This window comes from Fukomys damarensis, unplaced genomic scaffold (assembly GCF_012274545.1).
Source record: "Fukomys damarensis isolate Sample0158 unplaced genomic scaffold, DMR_v1.0_HiC HiC_scaffold_16, whole genome shotgun sequence".
Classification (NCBI taxonomy): Eukaryota; Metazoa; Chordata; class Mammalia; order Rodentia; family Bathyergidae; genus Fukomys; species Fukomys damarensis.
This window is the reverse complement of record NW_022900928.1, coordinates 133,858,917-133,874,793: the sequence shown is the minus strand read 5'-3', so window position 1 is coordinate 133,874,793 and position 15,877 is coordinate 133,858,917. Positions and strand designations below refer to the sequence as shown.

The following is a 15,877-nucleotide window of genomic DNA, read 5'->3' as shown; positions in this document are numbered from 1 at the left end:
CCCCCCCAGCTGCTCCTGCAGCACCAGAGGCCAGACACTGAGAGTGCAGAGCATGTGGGGGTCTGAGAGACAGGGCCAGCAGGCCAGGGAGGAGGTGGGGGCAGGTCACCCCCTTACAGTCTTCATCTCCCATCTCCCGCCAGTACCTCGCCTTGGGAGGAAACTGCCACCAGGGTTCTGGTCCGTGCCAGGAGAGGGGTCTCTACTTACAGACACAGCAGCGTGGTTCCAACTCCCCCAGCCCTCCTGGCGCTGCCCAAGGGGCTCCACCCTCCCATCAGGGCATGTCGTGGGGTCCTCTTGGCTGCCCCAGCCCACCCTCCAGCAACAGAAGGCCCAAGGGAATCCAATGCCCCTCCCCAGGTCTGCCAAAGAGCACAGGGCATCCATGCAAGCACTGAAATATTTTATTAGCTCACTCGGCTGCTTCCTGGCTTCCCCTGCAGCTCTGTACTCCTCAAAACCACGTGTTCAGAACTCCGGTGCCTTTCTGTGTGGGGCCAGCCTTTGACATAGCACCGTGCTACATGGAAGTGATTCAGAGTGTGAATAAAAAGGTGACAAGAGTTGGGGATGGTCTGACACCCACTCCAGGTCAGCACAGTGGAGTGAATGGCAAGGCTGAAGGGGCCCCAGTCGGGAAAGGGCTCAGGGCCCAGGAACCCCTTGCCAATGTGTGCAGATCCAAGCAACAAAAAGCTTCCTGTTTTCAGCCCTGGGCACACAGCAGGCAGGTGTTCTACCCCAGGCTGTACCTTGACGTCTACTAAAGCAGGGTCTCACCTGGTAGGCTGGGCTGGCCTCAAACTTGCCATCCTCCTGCCTCAGCCTCCACGGTAGCTGGGATTCCACCCCACCACAGCATCCAGCTGTTTCCTATTTTTGTGATACTAGCTCTCTGAGATGGGTATGTGGATTTTATCTTTGGGGTAAAACACCACCTTCCAGAGGGGGACACTTGGACAGGCCCACCCATCCTGCAGGATGGGCATGTGGCCCCACGGTGTGGTGAGAACGGCCCATGTGGTGCCGGTGCCCCAGGTTGGGCAGTGGAGCTTGTGCCAGGCAGGTGGGAGGAAGGCACTTGCCCAATGCTCCCTGAGGCGTCCTAGAGGGCGGTAGACACCTAGGCCTGCCCCTCGAGCTGGGCCACAGCCTGCTTCAGGTCCTGCACAGCGAGGTCCACGTCAGCCCTGGTGGTGCTGCGGCCCACACTGAGCCGGAGTGCGTTCCTGGCCACATCGAAGGGGACGCCACAGCTGAGCAGCACCGGGGACGGCCTGGCATGGGGACAGTGTTGGCAACAGAAGCACAGCTCGGTGCCCCCTCCTGCCCACAGTCAGGCCCCATTAAAGCCTGTGTCTCCCCACGTGGCCTCGGAGCTGCCCCACAGAAGCACACCCTTCAGGGTCAGAGGCCATGGGGCCCCTCAGTGCACAGTCAGGCCCCATTAAAGCCTGTGTCTCCCCACGTGGCCTCGGAGCTGCCCCACAGAAGCCCACCCTTCAGGGTCAGAGGCCATGGGGCCCCTCAGTGACACAGGGCACAGAGCACTTTGCCTCCATGCTGCAGGCACAGCCCAGCCCTGCCAGCCAGGGCCCACGAGGGAGTCAGGGTCAGGGCTCCAGGCTGGGGCCACCAGGGGACTGTGCCCAGGTGTGCACTTCCAGCAAGGGCAGGGCCCCCCATACTCACCTGCCCTCCCCTGCACCCCAACCAGGCCCTTGAGGGCCCAGAGTGCCCTGTGGCTTCTCCATCCTTTCACTGGCCTCCCCAGGGTGCCTCCATTCCTGTGCCCAGGGCATGGGGACACCAGAAGGAGTGGGGGATCCACATCCCCTTCCCTGTCCATCTCTGTGGCCAATGATGACCACTCCAGAGCTCCTCACAGATCGTCCCTCAGGCTACCTGTGCCCTTTCCCTGCACTCAGCTGGCCTCGGCCCCTCCACTCCCGCTGCACAGTCCCACCCAGAGCACATCACAGGCCTGTGCTCAGCTCCACGACACCCGTGGGCACCCACTCTGCCTGAGCCCTGGATTGGCCAGATGCACTCACCGGTCCCCGTGGTCCGAGTGGCACGAAGCCCCCACACTGGCCAGCAGTGTCTGGCACTGTGCGAGCACCAGGTAACCTGCACAGACAGCGTGGCCCTGAGACCCAGCACCTCGGCCCTGGCCCAGGGACGGAGGGAGCACCCGGCAGTATCCAGGGGAGAGGGCCCTCTCTCCCACTGCAGCCAGCACACACCACCTGCCTGTCAGCCTGGCCTCAAACTGAACTGACACTTCTGAAGGTCATCAAGCTCAGAGACGCTGAGCTCCAGGCTGGAGAGCACAGACCCCTGTGCCTCTGCTGCCCCTGCGGGGCTGGAGGCCTACGGTCAACAGAGCAGTAGTAGGGCTGGGATGCTGCTTTCCACGTGGGGCTGAACCTCTGCTTCCTTTCCGAGGACACAGAGCCCTGTTCCTGGGCTACCCCAGTTCCCGCAGGATGCTGGGGCCTGTGTGACCCTGGGAACCACGTCCCCAACTCAGGGCGCCCAGGTAGGCCAGGCCTGCAGGGGGAGGGCTCCAACCGCTGTCCCGTACCCCTTCCCTCACTGTGAGCCAGCTGTCCAGCCCAACTGCCTCTCCGTCCCCTCACAAACATCCCAAGATTGTAGCCGGGCTGGATGTGCTACTGTTTCTGGATGTGCTGCAGGGTGGCTCTGTTTCTTCCCCCACAGCTGAGGCCTGGCCCTAAGGCATTCATGGACTGCGAGGTCAGTGGCCAGCCACAGGGACCCACAACCCAGCTGGCAAGGCTGAAGCCCAAGCCCTCACGGGAGGGGATGGAGCCACGTGGTCACCTTGGAGCCGAGGTCCCCGGATGGAAAAGTTGCAGGTGTTGGGAAGGCGCTCAGCCCCGGGGAAGCAGCTGTTCAGGTGGACCCTCTTCCTGCCAAATTCAGCCTGGGAAGCCGAGAGGAGGCACCAGTGAGCCCTCCTGAGAGCCTGCCTTCATGGCAATGTCCTTCGGGGCCTGGACTCACGTCCTCCACCTGCTGTAACCCTGCTCACCTCCAGCCTCTCCTCCAGGTAATCCCGGACGTCCCGCATGTGAGCCTCATAGGCCTCACAGTTCTTGGTCACCAGCTCAGCAGCCTAGGGACAGACACAGGATGTGGGGGCCTGCTCAGTCCCGTGCAGCAAGGCAGCAGCAGCTGTGTGGGGCCTGGGTGGCACATGCTAGGGCAGCTCACCCTGCCATGGCCCCCGCAGAATCTCCACACCCACTTCTGGCCACTGTCCCCTCTGCACAAGCCCCACTGGAGAACAGGAGGGCCTGGGGACTTGCAGAGGCTGAACTTGGTCATGGTGGCCTCCATGCCAGGCCCTAGGGACTGAGCGGGTGGCTCAGGGACAGGCTTAGGCTTGATGGTGGGTCTGAGGTGAGCATACCACTGCCATCAGACTAGGACAGAGAAACTTTTCTTCTCTCTCCTTTTTGCAGTACAGGGGACAGAATCCAGGGCCTCTGAGCTGCAAACCCAGCCCTTCTAACTTTGAGACAGGGTCCCGCCAAGACACTCAGGTGCTCAGGCTGGGAGTCCTCCTGCCTCGGCCTCCCAGAGTGCTGGTGTCACAGGCACCACAGCCAGCTGACCCTTTCCCTTTAAGTGCAAGCAGGCTCACCCACCCTACTTATCTCCAGTTGGTCCCCAGGCCATGAAGGCAAGTCAAGGCTTTCCCATGAGCCTGCCTGGGGTCCTGAACATGCCCTCCCACAGCCTGGTCTGCCAGCTCCGGTTGCGGGGAGCTGCTGGCTTACCTTCCCGAGACCAGCGATCATTGGGGTGTTCTCTGTCCTGCAGGAGACAGGGGTTATCTGGACAGATGTCCAGAAGGGAGCCTGTGGTCAAGTAGTGAGGAAGCCATGCATCCTTCCCAGAAGGGCGCCACATAGGTGCTCCTGGCAGCCGTGCCCAGCCCGTGATGGTCCCCAGGTGCCCACACACACTGGTGCAGATGGGGGCAGTTGGGACCCTCTGGGCCCAGGCCACAGCAGGGAGCAGCACAGTGCTCCAATACTCACATCCACTGAACCGAGGCCCAAAGCCTTCAGTCTGCAGAGAGGAACAACACGGATGCTACACTCTGTCATTCATGTCCTGGTGGAACCGCTCTCTGGACCTCTGCTGCTCCGGGCCAGTTGAAGGTGACCTCCCAGCGTCCTCCCAGCCCAGGTCCCGTCACTAGTTGCTCCCTGTGGGCTGACCTGCATCTCCCAACTAACCCCCCTGGGACAGGATGGGACCCTGGGAACAGCTGCTCGCGCACCTGCCCGCTCCCTTCTTCAGTGAGACATCCAATGCCTTTGCCCGCCTTCAGACGCCTGTCCAGAGTCCTCTGTGTACCCTGGGCAGCAGTCCTGTGCCAGGTGTGCCATTTGAAAACAACTCTTTCTAGTACTTAGCGTGCCCTTTGTCCTTAGCAAGGTCTTTCACAAAACAAGTCCTGCATTTCAATGAAGCCCAACTTACCCACATTTTACACCACAGGGACTTCTCACGTCAAGTCCAAGATCTCTGCCTGGCCATAGGTCCTGATGGTCCTCTGTGGGGTTTTTCCCATAAGTTTTATATTTTATGCTTTACACTTGGTTTCACAACCTATTTTGAGCTGGTGTTTTATCAGTGTGAGACTTCTGCCAAGGTTTGCTCTGACCTCTGACATCTATTTGGTCCAGCACCTTCGTTAAGGGTTCTCTGCCCATGGAACATCAGCCCCCTTGGAAAACACTTGGGCACAGTGCTCGAAGTCTGAGTCCCACTGCTGCTGGAGTTTTGGTGGAAACCATGGTGGGTGTGCGCAGCAATTCGGAGTGAGGACATCTCTACTATGTTGAATCTTCTGGTCTGTGAACGTGCTCTGTCATTTACTTACATCTTGGGTTTTCCATCTACACCGTGCAGTTTACAGTGTAGAAGTCCTATGTGTTGTTTTATTGCACATGGTTTTTATTCTATTGTCCATCTGTTCATTACCAGTATATAAGGCCACAAGATTTTAAAACATTTATCCCGTGTTCCATGACCTTGCTGTGTTCACTTACTAGCTCTAGACATTCCCTAGTGTTTTCTTTGGGGTTTTCTCCCTCATCATGGGCTCTCGTGATCTGGTGGGGGTAGTTTTACCTCTTTTGTGGCATGGGCTTGACCTGAGGGGCTTGTACATGCTAGAGCGGCCCCTCTGGCCCTCCCTCTTCCTTTCTGACCTGTTTGCATTTACTTAGCCCTGTGCCCTGCAGTTCTGAGGGCACCTCTGGCATCCACCACGATGCTGATCATATGTGGCAACAGCAGACACCGCTGCACTGTCCTGGCCACAGGGTAGACCCTTGGGCCCTCACACAAGGCACAGTGCGTGCTGTAAGCTTTTCGTAGGTGCTCTCTTCCAGCTGGGAAATTCCCCTCTAACCCTATTATTCTGAGGGTTTTTAACATGAATGGATTTCTTCCACATCAAATAATGTGACCTGTTAGTTTTCTTTATACATTCAATCTATTACATGTGGTGTTGAGGTTTAGATAAAAAGTGTTCACCCAAGGGCTCGTGTGTCCAGAGGTCAGGTAAGGATGACTGGATCACAAGGACAGTAACCTCAGCAATGGACACCCGGTCATAGATGCGCTCGCAGCTGCACGGGCTCTTAGACCTGGGGTGTGCCCCAGAAGAGTGTGACTGTTCCCTGGGCACCCCGAGTTAGCAGCTCTCCTCTGCCAGGCCCTTCTTCCCTGCTGCCCTGCCCTGGAGCCAGCTGGCCAGGGACTGACCCCAACAGACCCCCAGCCCAAATCAGCCTTTTCTCCTCCAAACTGTTTCTCACAGGGATCCTGTCCCACGGTGGAAAGCTGAGTAACAAATGTGGTGAGTTACACTGGTTGAATACTGAACCAGCCTTTCATCCCTGAGATAAACTCCACTTGGTCTCGGTCCACATTTTTTAATATATCACTGAATTCAACCAGCTAACTCTTGCCTCAGTTGTCACTGTACGTAATGGGGCACAGGAGCGCTCAGAAAGGGCTGAGTGCGCTGTGGCCTGCTGAGCCCCGGTGAAGGGCACAACTGCACATCCCGGCCACCATGGCCCACAGGCGCTGCAATGACACAAGGTACCGGATGCCTGAGCAGTTAGGCTGGGAGGGCTCTCCTTGGCAGGTGCTCACGTCACTGGGACTGCAGACCTGGGAGCCTAAGGGCGGAACCCATAGCAGCACCGGCTCTGGCTCGACCATGGTGTGCATGGTGCCACTCAGTGCCACCATGACCACAAAGCAGCAGTCCCTGCTCCCCAGGCGAGTGGTACGGCCAGCAGCTCAGGGACTGTCGGCCTCCTACCTACCCTGGCCTGAAATTCCGCTCCTGTCCACCTCCAAACAGCATGGGGTACAGGGGCGTCAGCTTGCCGAGGCCTCGTACGTACAGCGCACCAATCCTGGGGCCATAGAACTGGAAGGAAATGTCAGCAAAGCACAGCCTCAGATCCTGTGGCTCCTTGGCTTTCTCCAGCCAAGGTCCCAGCAGCCTTGGGTACAAGGCAGAGCCCCAGCTGAGGCCAGGCAAGAGCTGGACACTAGTGATAGCTCTGCAGTGGGCAACAGTCTGTGGAGAGACTAGAGACAGGCCAGGCTGCTTCCTGTGTGAGTCCACGTCTCCAACAGATACGATGCATAACTTTTCAGTCCTTTTGGACACTGGCTGAGGATCATGCTTCAAAATAGCACAGGCCATGCATGATGATGCACACCTGCAGTCCCAGCACTCTGGAGGCTGAGGCAGGAGGGCTGCTGGGGGTTCAAAGCCAGGCTGGGCTACATGGTGAGACTGTCTCAAAAATGCCAAAGCCTTGCTCACAGCAGACGGTCAGGCTTACGGGATGGACAGGACACCCTTCGGCCCCTGCAGACCCACCTTGTGGCCCACGATTGTCAGGAAGTCCACGCCCAGGTCCTCCACGTCCACGTGCCTTTTCCCCACCATCTGCGCAGCATCTGTGTGCACGAGCACGCGGGGCAGACCAGAAGCCGCCCGCTTCTGGTTCAGGGTTTTCACACGCTGGCTGATTTCAGAGACAGGCTAAAGTGGGGGAGATAAAGAGCCAGGGTGTGGCTTTGACGGATGAAGACTGAATGGAAGAAGCGAGTTCATGAGGACACACAAAAAGCTGCAAAACTGAGGAGGAAAGGCACGGCCCAGGTCTGCCACAGCTTTTGCAGAGAGGAGCAGGCTGGCTCACCATGACGACGCCGGTCTCGTTGTTGGCCAGCATGATGGTCACGAGGCATGTGGTTGGGCGGACCGCGGCCATGATGTCCTCTGCCTCTGCCTGCCCGCTCACTTTGGACACGGGGACGAAGGTGACCTCTGAGGTACAAAACACACAGATCAACACCAACCACACAAATTAACTTAGTGGTGATGTAATTTCCATAATCATAAAAGCTTTCTTTCTTTTTCTTTTTTCTTTTTTTTTGTTTTTTTGAGACAGTATCTCACTGTGTAGCCCAGGCTGGTCTCGAACTCACAGCGATCCTCCTGCCTCAGCCGTCCAAGTTCTGGGATTACAAAGTTTTATTTTCAATATTTAGAAAAAGATAAAGAGCATGAGCCACTGTCCACTGTGGAGAAGCTCAGGCCTACAGGGCTCTCAAAGAAGTGGAGATGTGGGTGAAGGACGTCTACCTCACAACACATGCAAAATTAACTCAAAATGCACCAGAGATCTAACTGGAAGAGAGCAAACTAAACAAACTCTTAGAGGAAAACACAGGAATAAATCTTCACTACCTTGGGTAGAGCAAAGCCTTGCTGGATATGATATAAGGAGCAAGAACAAACAATTATCAAAATTAGAAACCTGTTCTTCAAAGGATGCCATCAACAAAGAGAGCCCTGAGATCAGGGGAAAAAGATGTTTGCAAATCATGCATCTGACAATAGACTTGTGTCAAGCATATATAGAAAAATTCTTAAAGCTCAAATCAAAGTCAAACAATCCAAAACATAAACAAGGATCTGAATGGTCATCTCTTCCAAGATCACACAGGAGGGAACAGGAGGTCCACGTATGAGGCACGGGCAACTGCCAATCAAAGCCAGGATATAAAACACTTTGCACACCAAGACAACTGGAGTACGGTAGGCAGCAAACAATGGGGAGGATGTGGGGAGACTGGACCCTCACACACTGCTAACGGAAAGGTAAAGTCATGCTGCTCCTGTGGGAGGTAAAGGCCACGGTTAACCACACCATCGCCTTGAGACCCAGCACGTGTGCTCACGGGTACAGCTCCTGAAGGAAGAACAACATCTACACAGGAACTAAATGCAGCCAGGCTTGGGGGTGTACATGTGCAGTCCTGGCCCTTCAGGAGGCTGAAGTAAGAGGATGGCTCAAGCCTAGTGGGTTAGGGCCAGCTTGGGCAACCTTTATACACATTTGCTGTCCACCCACCGCCAAATGGGCAAACAGTCGTGGCCCCTTCACACAAGAGACTCCAGTCTACCTGTGGAAGGGATGCTGGCCCCGCATCCCCAATTCACTCACCGGCCACCTGCTCCTCCACTAGGTGCTCGAGGGGCAGGCGGATGGAGTCGTGCTCCACAGTACAGGTGACTATGTGGGGCCTGGCCACCTCCCTGGGGCTCTGCTGCTCCCCGACGCTGCCCTCGGGAGCCTGGGTGTTCTGGAAGTGCTTCACCGCCGAGTGGATCACTAGGTTATTGGACTATGGAGAGAGCAGAGAGCGCCTAGGGCGACAGTCCCTGTGCCCTGCCCCGTGTCTGTGTCTCACACTCAGAGGAAAGACTAACTGCGTGGAGCTCACGGTCGGCGCTCCGAGCTTGGAGCCTGGGCCTTCATGGCTAACTGGTCCTGGAGCTCGGCCAGTACCCGGCATGAGGAGGGCCATGGGAATGGTCTCCTGAACAGCCACGAGGTCCTAACAGGCCCACAGGCTCCCCCTCGCCCTGGAGCACCACACAGCCCATTCCAGGGCAGCATCTGCACCAGGACACGGCAAGCCCCTGGTGTGGCGAGTTTGGAAGCCGCTGGTGCCAAGGTAGACTGCATATTCATGATGAAAAGGCACAAACCTGTCCCGCAAAAGCCTTGGTTTGTATGCAGAGGGACTGCAGACACATTTGCAAAACAACACCATGAGAAGGTGAAAAGGGAAACACCTCCTGCTCACTGGCTTTTAACCTGTAGGCCATCTGGTCTCCAAGAGGGTGAGGAGGAGGAGGAGGAGGAAGAAGAGGAGGAGGCAGTGACTGCTGGCCAAGGAACTTAACCATCACCCACTTCCCTTAGGCTAAACACAGCAGAAGGGGGGTGAGGGACAGAGGGGCATTTCCAGTCCTCAGGCAGACTCTGGCCAGGCCTGCCTGCACCCTACCTTCCCACTCCACCCACAGTGTTCAGCCTGCAGATTTCCAAAGGGAACGGATCATTTCCTTGCTTTCTTTATGATTTTACGTCCCTCCCTAAACTGCAGTGTTTGGTCTTGGTTTGAGCTTCATATAAATTTTCCTCAAAGTTAGAGTCAATCTCTTCAAGGACCGGAAACTGTAGGGCGGGGCCTGCAGATGCCCCTCAGTACCAGGTCCCTCTGGGGCACCAGCAAAGGAGCTGGGACTGGGTCTGTAAGGGGAGGAGGTGGCTGGTGCTGGGGACTCAGATGTGTGTCTTACACAAGTGAGGGGTCCCTTCAAAGGCCAACCATGCCTGGCAGGAAACACAAACTCCAGAACCAAGAGGGGTGGCACATGCCTGTAATGCCAGGACTCCAGAGGTTGAGGCTAGAGGGTCGCCAGGAGTCCTAGGCTAGCCTGGGCCTCATGTCGAAATCCTGTTTAAAAAACGTAACAGGGCACACGCCTATAATCCCAGCACTTGGGAGGCTGAGGCAGGAGGATTGCTGAGTTTGAGACCAGTATGGGATGGTTGAAGGCCAGCATGAATTAGAGTAAAACCCTGCCTCAAAAAACCAAACAGAACAAAGCACAACCTCCTCCCTGAAAAAAAAAAGATAAAGAAAACATTAACTCCCACAAGGTGACTCTGGGTCTGGAAAAGCCGAGCCTTAAGGACTGGGGAGGCTGGCCCCAGTGATGGTGGCCTCCACGGTCCTGCTGCAGGGCGCGCTCCCCACCCGCAGTGGCGGTGCAGATGCATAGGACCCAGGCCCACGGGCAGGAGCCGCTGTTCCCCAGACACCCGGCAGTGGCAGCTCACCCAGTGGCTCTGTCCCACTCATCTTCCCAGGCACCACGCTGCTCCCTAGCACTGGCCCACCCCACACCAGCAGGTCCCCGCCGGGCTGGTGGCCTGGGAAGGGACAGCACCTCCTGTGGGGCACAAGAAGCCCAGCCATCATGGCCACATGCCAGCCCCGGGCAGCACACACAGCCTCTCTCTCAGCTACCGGGACAGACTCTGTGACTGGAGCCCAGCCCTCACGCTATTTCAGGGCCTGTGACACCCAGAAGGGGAGACACTCACGCTGCCAGGGCTCGGCCATCAGGAGCAAGGCCTCCAGGGTCGCTCATATGCCCAGGAAGTCTTCGGGCCTTGCCTCACCGAGCAGCCACCAACCCACCCTCAGAGGTACCTCTCTCACCGGGTGACCCAGGTCTGGTGCTGCACGCGTGTGTGTCTGGGGCACCCCTGAGGCTCTGGACCGCTGCCCTTGGTCGCTTATGTAACACAGCTCTGCTGCCACTGCCTCGTGTGTTTTCCTCATCCTTTGCCAGGCCCACCTGGCTTATAGGGTGCACTGCGCCTCCCTGCGGCAAGCACTGTCTGTCCCTAGAATGCACCACTGTGACACCTCACGAGGATGGGGATGCCTCACCTGCCAGGTTTAAAAGTGTCATTTTCACAGTCCAGCCCTTCTCTGTGTGTGGGGAAGCAGAAGCCCAGCGGCTTCCTGTGAGTCCCGGCCTGCACCCATCTGTGGATCGCAGTCCTTTGGCTGCACACCGTGTCCTCATCTGTCACCCAACATCAAAGCAAGGGGGCTCTGCTGTGACCGAGCCAGGGCTGGCCTGGCCCACACACGCTCAGCTGTCCCCAAGGGCTATCCGGCCCTGCTGGCTGCTCGAGACCCCCGAACATGCCTGCTCTGCTGCCTTTCCTGGAAGTGAGCTGGGGAGTCTGGTGCTGTGCCGTGCTTGCAAACAGCACCGTGAGCACCACTCTTGCGGGTGCCTGACCCCACCGAGCCGCTTACCTCGGTGCCCCCGGAGGTGAAGACGATGTCCTGCGGCCTCCCACCCAGCATCAGCGCCACAGCCTCCCGGGACGCGGCAATGACGCCCTTGGCCTTCTGACCTTAAGGACAAAAACAGAAGCCATTACTCCATTCCAGCACCACAGGCATGGGCGACAGCAGCACAGCCCAGGGTACGAGAGATAGGAGGAGATGCGCTACCTCCCAAGACAGCGGCCAGTGACAGTGATCACTGGAGACACAGGGACCCTGTGACCCTGGGAAGGACAGATGCACGAAAGCGAAGTGCAGCCATCTGCCAGGAGGGGGAGGAGGCAAGATGCACTTAACCCACACAGGCACTTGGGGCTCCAGACCTCCTGCCACATGCTGGCCCTGGGTGTGGAGGGCACCATGCAAGGCAGCAGGAAGGCCATGCCACACAGGTTCCGGGCACTGGGTTGGCCCCAGTGGCCATTCTCAGGCCATGGACCAGTGGTCTCCAGAACTTTCTTGATTATCTAATCTTTTGTTTTGTCTGGGTTAAGACAGAGGCCTGCTATGTAGCCTAGGCTGGCCTCGAATTTGCCTCAGCCTCCCAAGTGCTGGGATTATACACATGCACCACCAGGCCTGGTACTACCCAATCTTATTTGTATTATAAATTTGAGCAGACACTACTAAAAAATATATTATAGGACACTGTAAAATATAAAGTTAAGAAATGAGGTAAAAGTAAATAGGCAAAGTGATTCTCACACCCATAATGCTCTGCATAGGCCTCCACAGTGATGGCGAGGTGGAGGTGGGGGGTGTGCCGTGTGCATTAGTGACCTGTGTTGTGCTGCGCCTTGCTTGGGCCTGCCCAGTGGGTGCCTCCTCCTGGGACCACAGAGTGGGCGGCAGGGCCAGCTCTGAACTGGCCTGAGCCCTGAAGACACTGGGACTTTCTCCTCCCCTTCCCTCCCTGCTTTGTGGTACTGGGATTGAACCCAAGCAAGGCCTGCGCACGAAGCTACATCCCCAACCCTTTTTATATGACTTTGAAACAGGGTCTCACTAAGTTGCCAAATTGTCCAGGCTGGGCTAGAACTTGAGGTCCTCTTGCCTCAGCCTCCCAAAGTGCTAGGATCACAGGCATTCTGACTGCCGTAAGAAAAGCCTCGAACCCCTCCCTCCAGGACCAGCCACAGGACGCTGAATCCCTGACCCCTTGGAGCAGCCCTAACTGTGCACTGGAAAGTGCACCTCCACCGACAGTGTGCAAGCAGAAGTTCCCAGATCAGACCCATGACACACGTGGGCCAAGGCATCGGCAGAAGCAGGCACAGACCCGGGGCAGCAGCCAGGGCAGTGCATCAAGGCCCACTGTGCTGAACTGCTGCCATCCTCACAGCCGGCCAGCGGCAGGACCCACACTCCAGCCAGCCAGGCTGCCTGGGATCCAGGCTGCATTCCCATCTTCCATTACAACCAAGCTCCGGACACAGTGCCACACACAACTGCTAGATGTGTCCTTTTATGACTCAGGCATACCTCTCTCCCTCCCGCAGGCAGGACTGCTGATGTGATGGCCTGAGCTGGAGCAGCCCCCTTGACCATAAGCGTCAGAGGAGGAGCCCATCCTTGGTAATGGGAAGCACCTCACGGGCCCTGACTGTGTGAGAAACCCCTGCAAGCTGTGTAGGCCACTGCTACTCTGGGTTATCAGTCTCTAATACTTCCCATACTTGCCCAGACTCACGCTTTAAGGTTGGGAAGGACAATGACAAAAATCACATGTGCATCTGGTGACGCCCCTTTCCCACGTGAACCGAGACTGTGTAGGGCGCTGTGATCAGCAGCACTGGCCAGTACCGAGTTCAGCCCGCCTTTACTTTGCACTGTTGGAAGCAAGGCTGTGAAACGCAGCTCAGGTATGGAAAATCCTCTCACAGGGCCTCAACATTTTCTACAAAATCAACACCATTTGATCTTCTCTGTGATCTTCAGGGTAATGTAGTGGCCCTCGGCTGAGCCACAGGGGGGACAGGGGACCGCGCCTGGCCTGGAGCTGCTGCACCACGCTGTGGGAGACCCTGGAAGCTGCGCCAGGCCCACAGCCCCGCAGCAGCCAGCTCTGGACAGCCGCTGTGCTCCACCAGTCTCCCTCACAGACACAACTGGAGACCAAGGACGGCCCGGCTCTCTGGAAATATTAAGCGGCCACAGCACGGCTTACCTGAAAACTTATTCTCCCAAATCTCTAATTCAGAGGTCTGCATTCTAAGACTATCTCAAAAGATAAGAAAACTTACAATATAATACGGAATTTAAGCCCAACTTTCATTTTAAAAGGCCGAGGCCCGAGAGCGATCCTGGCGCCTGGTGTGTGGCCGACTTTGCAGGCCGCTGGCCAGGTCTCCTCGGGGATGGACCCAAGAGGCACAGCTTGACCAGGACAAGGGTGATGTGGGAGCAGGTTAAAGATTAAACTCTAGAAGTTGGAGATCAAGTCACCAGCCAGGCTCAATGTACAAATCTGGTCTATTTAGAAGAAAAAGGCCCAAACTCACAGCTGAAGATCTGCGGTTAACAGAAGGCACCCCAAGGCCAGGCCCTTCTGGTTACCTTCTGGGTAAGGGCTGCTGGGGTTTCCCCAGGCTTCCTGCATGGCCTCCGTCATGGCCTGGATGACCTCTGGCTCCAGCGGAGTGGTGGCATTGTAGTCCATGTACACTCTCCTGCGGGAGGGAAGGAGCAGGGGCTCTGCCTGTGGACCCGTCCATGTCCACGGGGACCACAATGCCCCCCCAGACTCCCTCACCCACGGGACCAAGCACAAGTTCTGTCCCCAGAAGCTTGGCTCTCTCCCTCCCTTAGGCAGGGCTAAAGGTCAGTGGGCCTGGACCACCCTCCTGGGTGCTGGGGACTGGCAGCTCGTCCTCTGGGACTTCTCTGCTCCGGGGTTTCTGCCAGTAGCTTTCCTTATTCCTGGGTGGCCTCTGGGCTCCAGGGTGCAGGCGCCCAACTTCCAGCCCGGGGCTTCTCCGTCCCTCCCCTCCCCCTGGCCCTGCAGAGGTGCAACACCAGCTCCAGGACACATGCTCCTGTCCAGGGCCTCCCTTGACAAAGCGGCAGCAGCACAGCCTGGAGCGCTGGCTTCATGGGCTCTACCCCGCCACCAGTGCCATGCAGTAGGGCTGGATCCCTAAGCCGAAAAAGCATCCGCCACAGAAAACACAGAGCCCGGGAGCCCCAGTCACTAAAGAGTTTCCTGTGAACCTTAACCAGGACCAGAAACCTGCAGTGCTATATTCAAGAGGCAGCCCTGCCTGATTCTCGTAATTATTTGACTTGGTTTTAAAGTCAATGACAACTTGTAAACCCACCCACACGAAACACAGGTATGATCATTAGCTTTGGCTGGTGGCTGGAGACTGGAGGGGAAGGGGACGTGAAAAGAACTACGACATGCTATGTATACGGGCCAACTCCCCATGATGAACATCACAGTTAAACACTGCAAATATGCACTAATAAAATTCTTTTAAAAAGCCGTGGACCCAGCATAATATATGCCTTGGTTTCCATGTGGCACCTCTGCTATAGGCTGTGCAGAGTCCCAGTATTGGTACCACAGGCTCTGGAGAGTGCCCAGCACCACAGTGGTGTCCTGTCAGTACCCACCCGGGACCTTCTTGGTGCCGTGGATCTGTTATCTCCTACATACAACACACAAGGACTCCGGGGGCCTCCTGCCAGCACTGTGGAGTGAGTGGTCGAGCTAACCCGCAGCCCGCAGCTCAAATGAAATCTTATGGACGACGGTACTGCCTGAAAGTGCTACCTGTACCTCACGGGAAAGCTCAAGTGTGTCCATCCGAAGCAGAGTGTCTAGTCAAAGTAAAGGAGTAATCTGTGCCGGGACAGGATTTTAAACACACAGAAACACACACACACGCCCACACACACAGCTCTCACATTGCAGGCAAGGGTAGAGAGGAGTGTGAAAGATGAAAAACACTCCTTGCACACTCGCCTGGGTAGGAGGAAGCAGATTCACACAAGAGTGGGCACAGCACCCCCGCCCCTTCCGCGTCTCCCCCTCCGGAGAGGGCCCCAGCAGCACTGGGACCTCTTCGGGTCAGGCACCCTCCGTCCCTGCAGGGCTCAAGAACCCTTGCCAGACCCCTCCCATCCCTAGGACACCAGGGAGTCCGGTGGCTTCTCCCCAGGTGGGGCCCAGCGGCTCCCCTGTCCCCTGCCCACCCAACCCTTCTCTCAGGAAGCAGCAGGGACCAGCAGCTCACACCCCTGCCCTGCTCCAACCTCCGCGACACCCACCCTCGGGCCGCCCAGGATGAAGACCTGTGGCATCCGCTCCACTGCTGTCCCGGCCCCCAACCAGTCACTGCGGTCTGGACTCCCGGGGGGGTCACCTCTCCGCGGCCCCGAGTTAGGATTCCGGAGACCACGCTAGCCAGGAGCCCCCAACCCGAGGGATAGTCCCAGCCCGGAGTGACCCTGACCCCGAGAACCCCGACCCGAGGGCCAGCCCCAACCCCGGAGTGACCCCGTCCCCGAGTGAGAGCTCCGACCCGAGGGACAGCCCCAGCCCCGGAGTGACCCTGACCCC

At 57.3% G+C, this 15,877-nt stretch overlaps 1 protein-coding gene across 2 annotated transcripts in view; it reads right to left on the bottom strand.

Annotated features, from left to right (window-relative positions):
* Positions 1 to 432: 432 nt before the first annotated feature.
* Positions 433 to 15,877, bottom strand: part of Scly (selenocysteine lyase) — a 23,055-nt gene continuing 7,610 nt past the window's right edge. Inside the window, exons 2-13 of one of the 2 annotated variants that reach the window (XM_010626146.3) lie at positions 13,870 to 13,982; positions 11,281 to 11,381; positions 8,595 to 8,775; positions 7,284 to 7,411; positions 6,959 to 7,123; positions 6,390 to 6,496; positions 3,813 to 3,849; positions 3,062 to 3,145; positions 2,851 to 2,953; positions 2,058 to 2,133; positions 1,089 to 1,280; positions 444 to 523 (exon numbers count right to left, since the gene is read on the bottom strand). In XM_010626146.3, coding sequence (XP_010624448.1) covers positions 1,127 to 1,280; positions 2,058 to 2,133; positions 2,851 to 2,953; positions 3,062 to 3,145; positions 3,813 to 3,849; positions 6,390 to 6,496; positions 6,959 to 7,123; positions 7,284 to 7,411; positions 8,595 to 8,775; positions 11,281 to 11,381; positions 13,870 to 13,982 — 1,249 coding nt within the window. In that variant the 3' untranslated portion in view covers positions 444 to 523; positions 1,089 to 1,126. Of the gene's footprint in view, positions 1,281 to 2,057; positions 2,134 to 2,850; positions 2,954 to 3,061; positions 3,146 to 3,812; positions 3,850 to 6,389; positions 6,497 to 6,958; positions 7,124 to 7,283; positions 7,412 to 8,594; positions 8,776 to 11,280; positions 11,382 to 13,869; positions 13,983 to 15,877 lie in introns of both variants that reach the window. The other variant, XM_010626145.3, reaches the window with a different exon arrangement.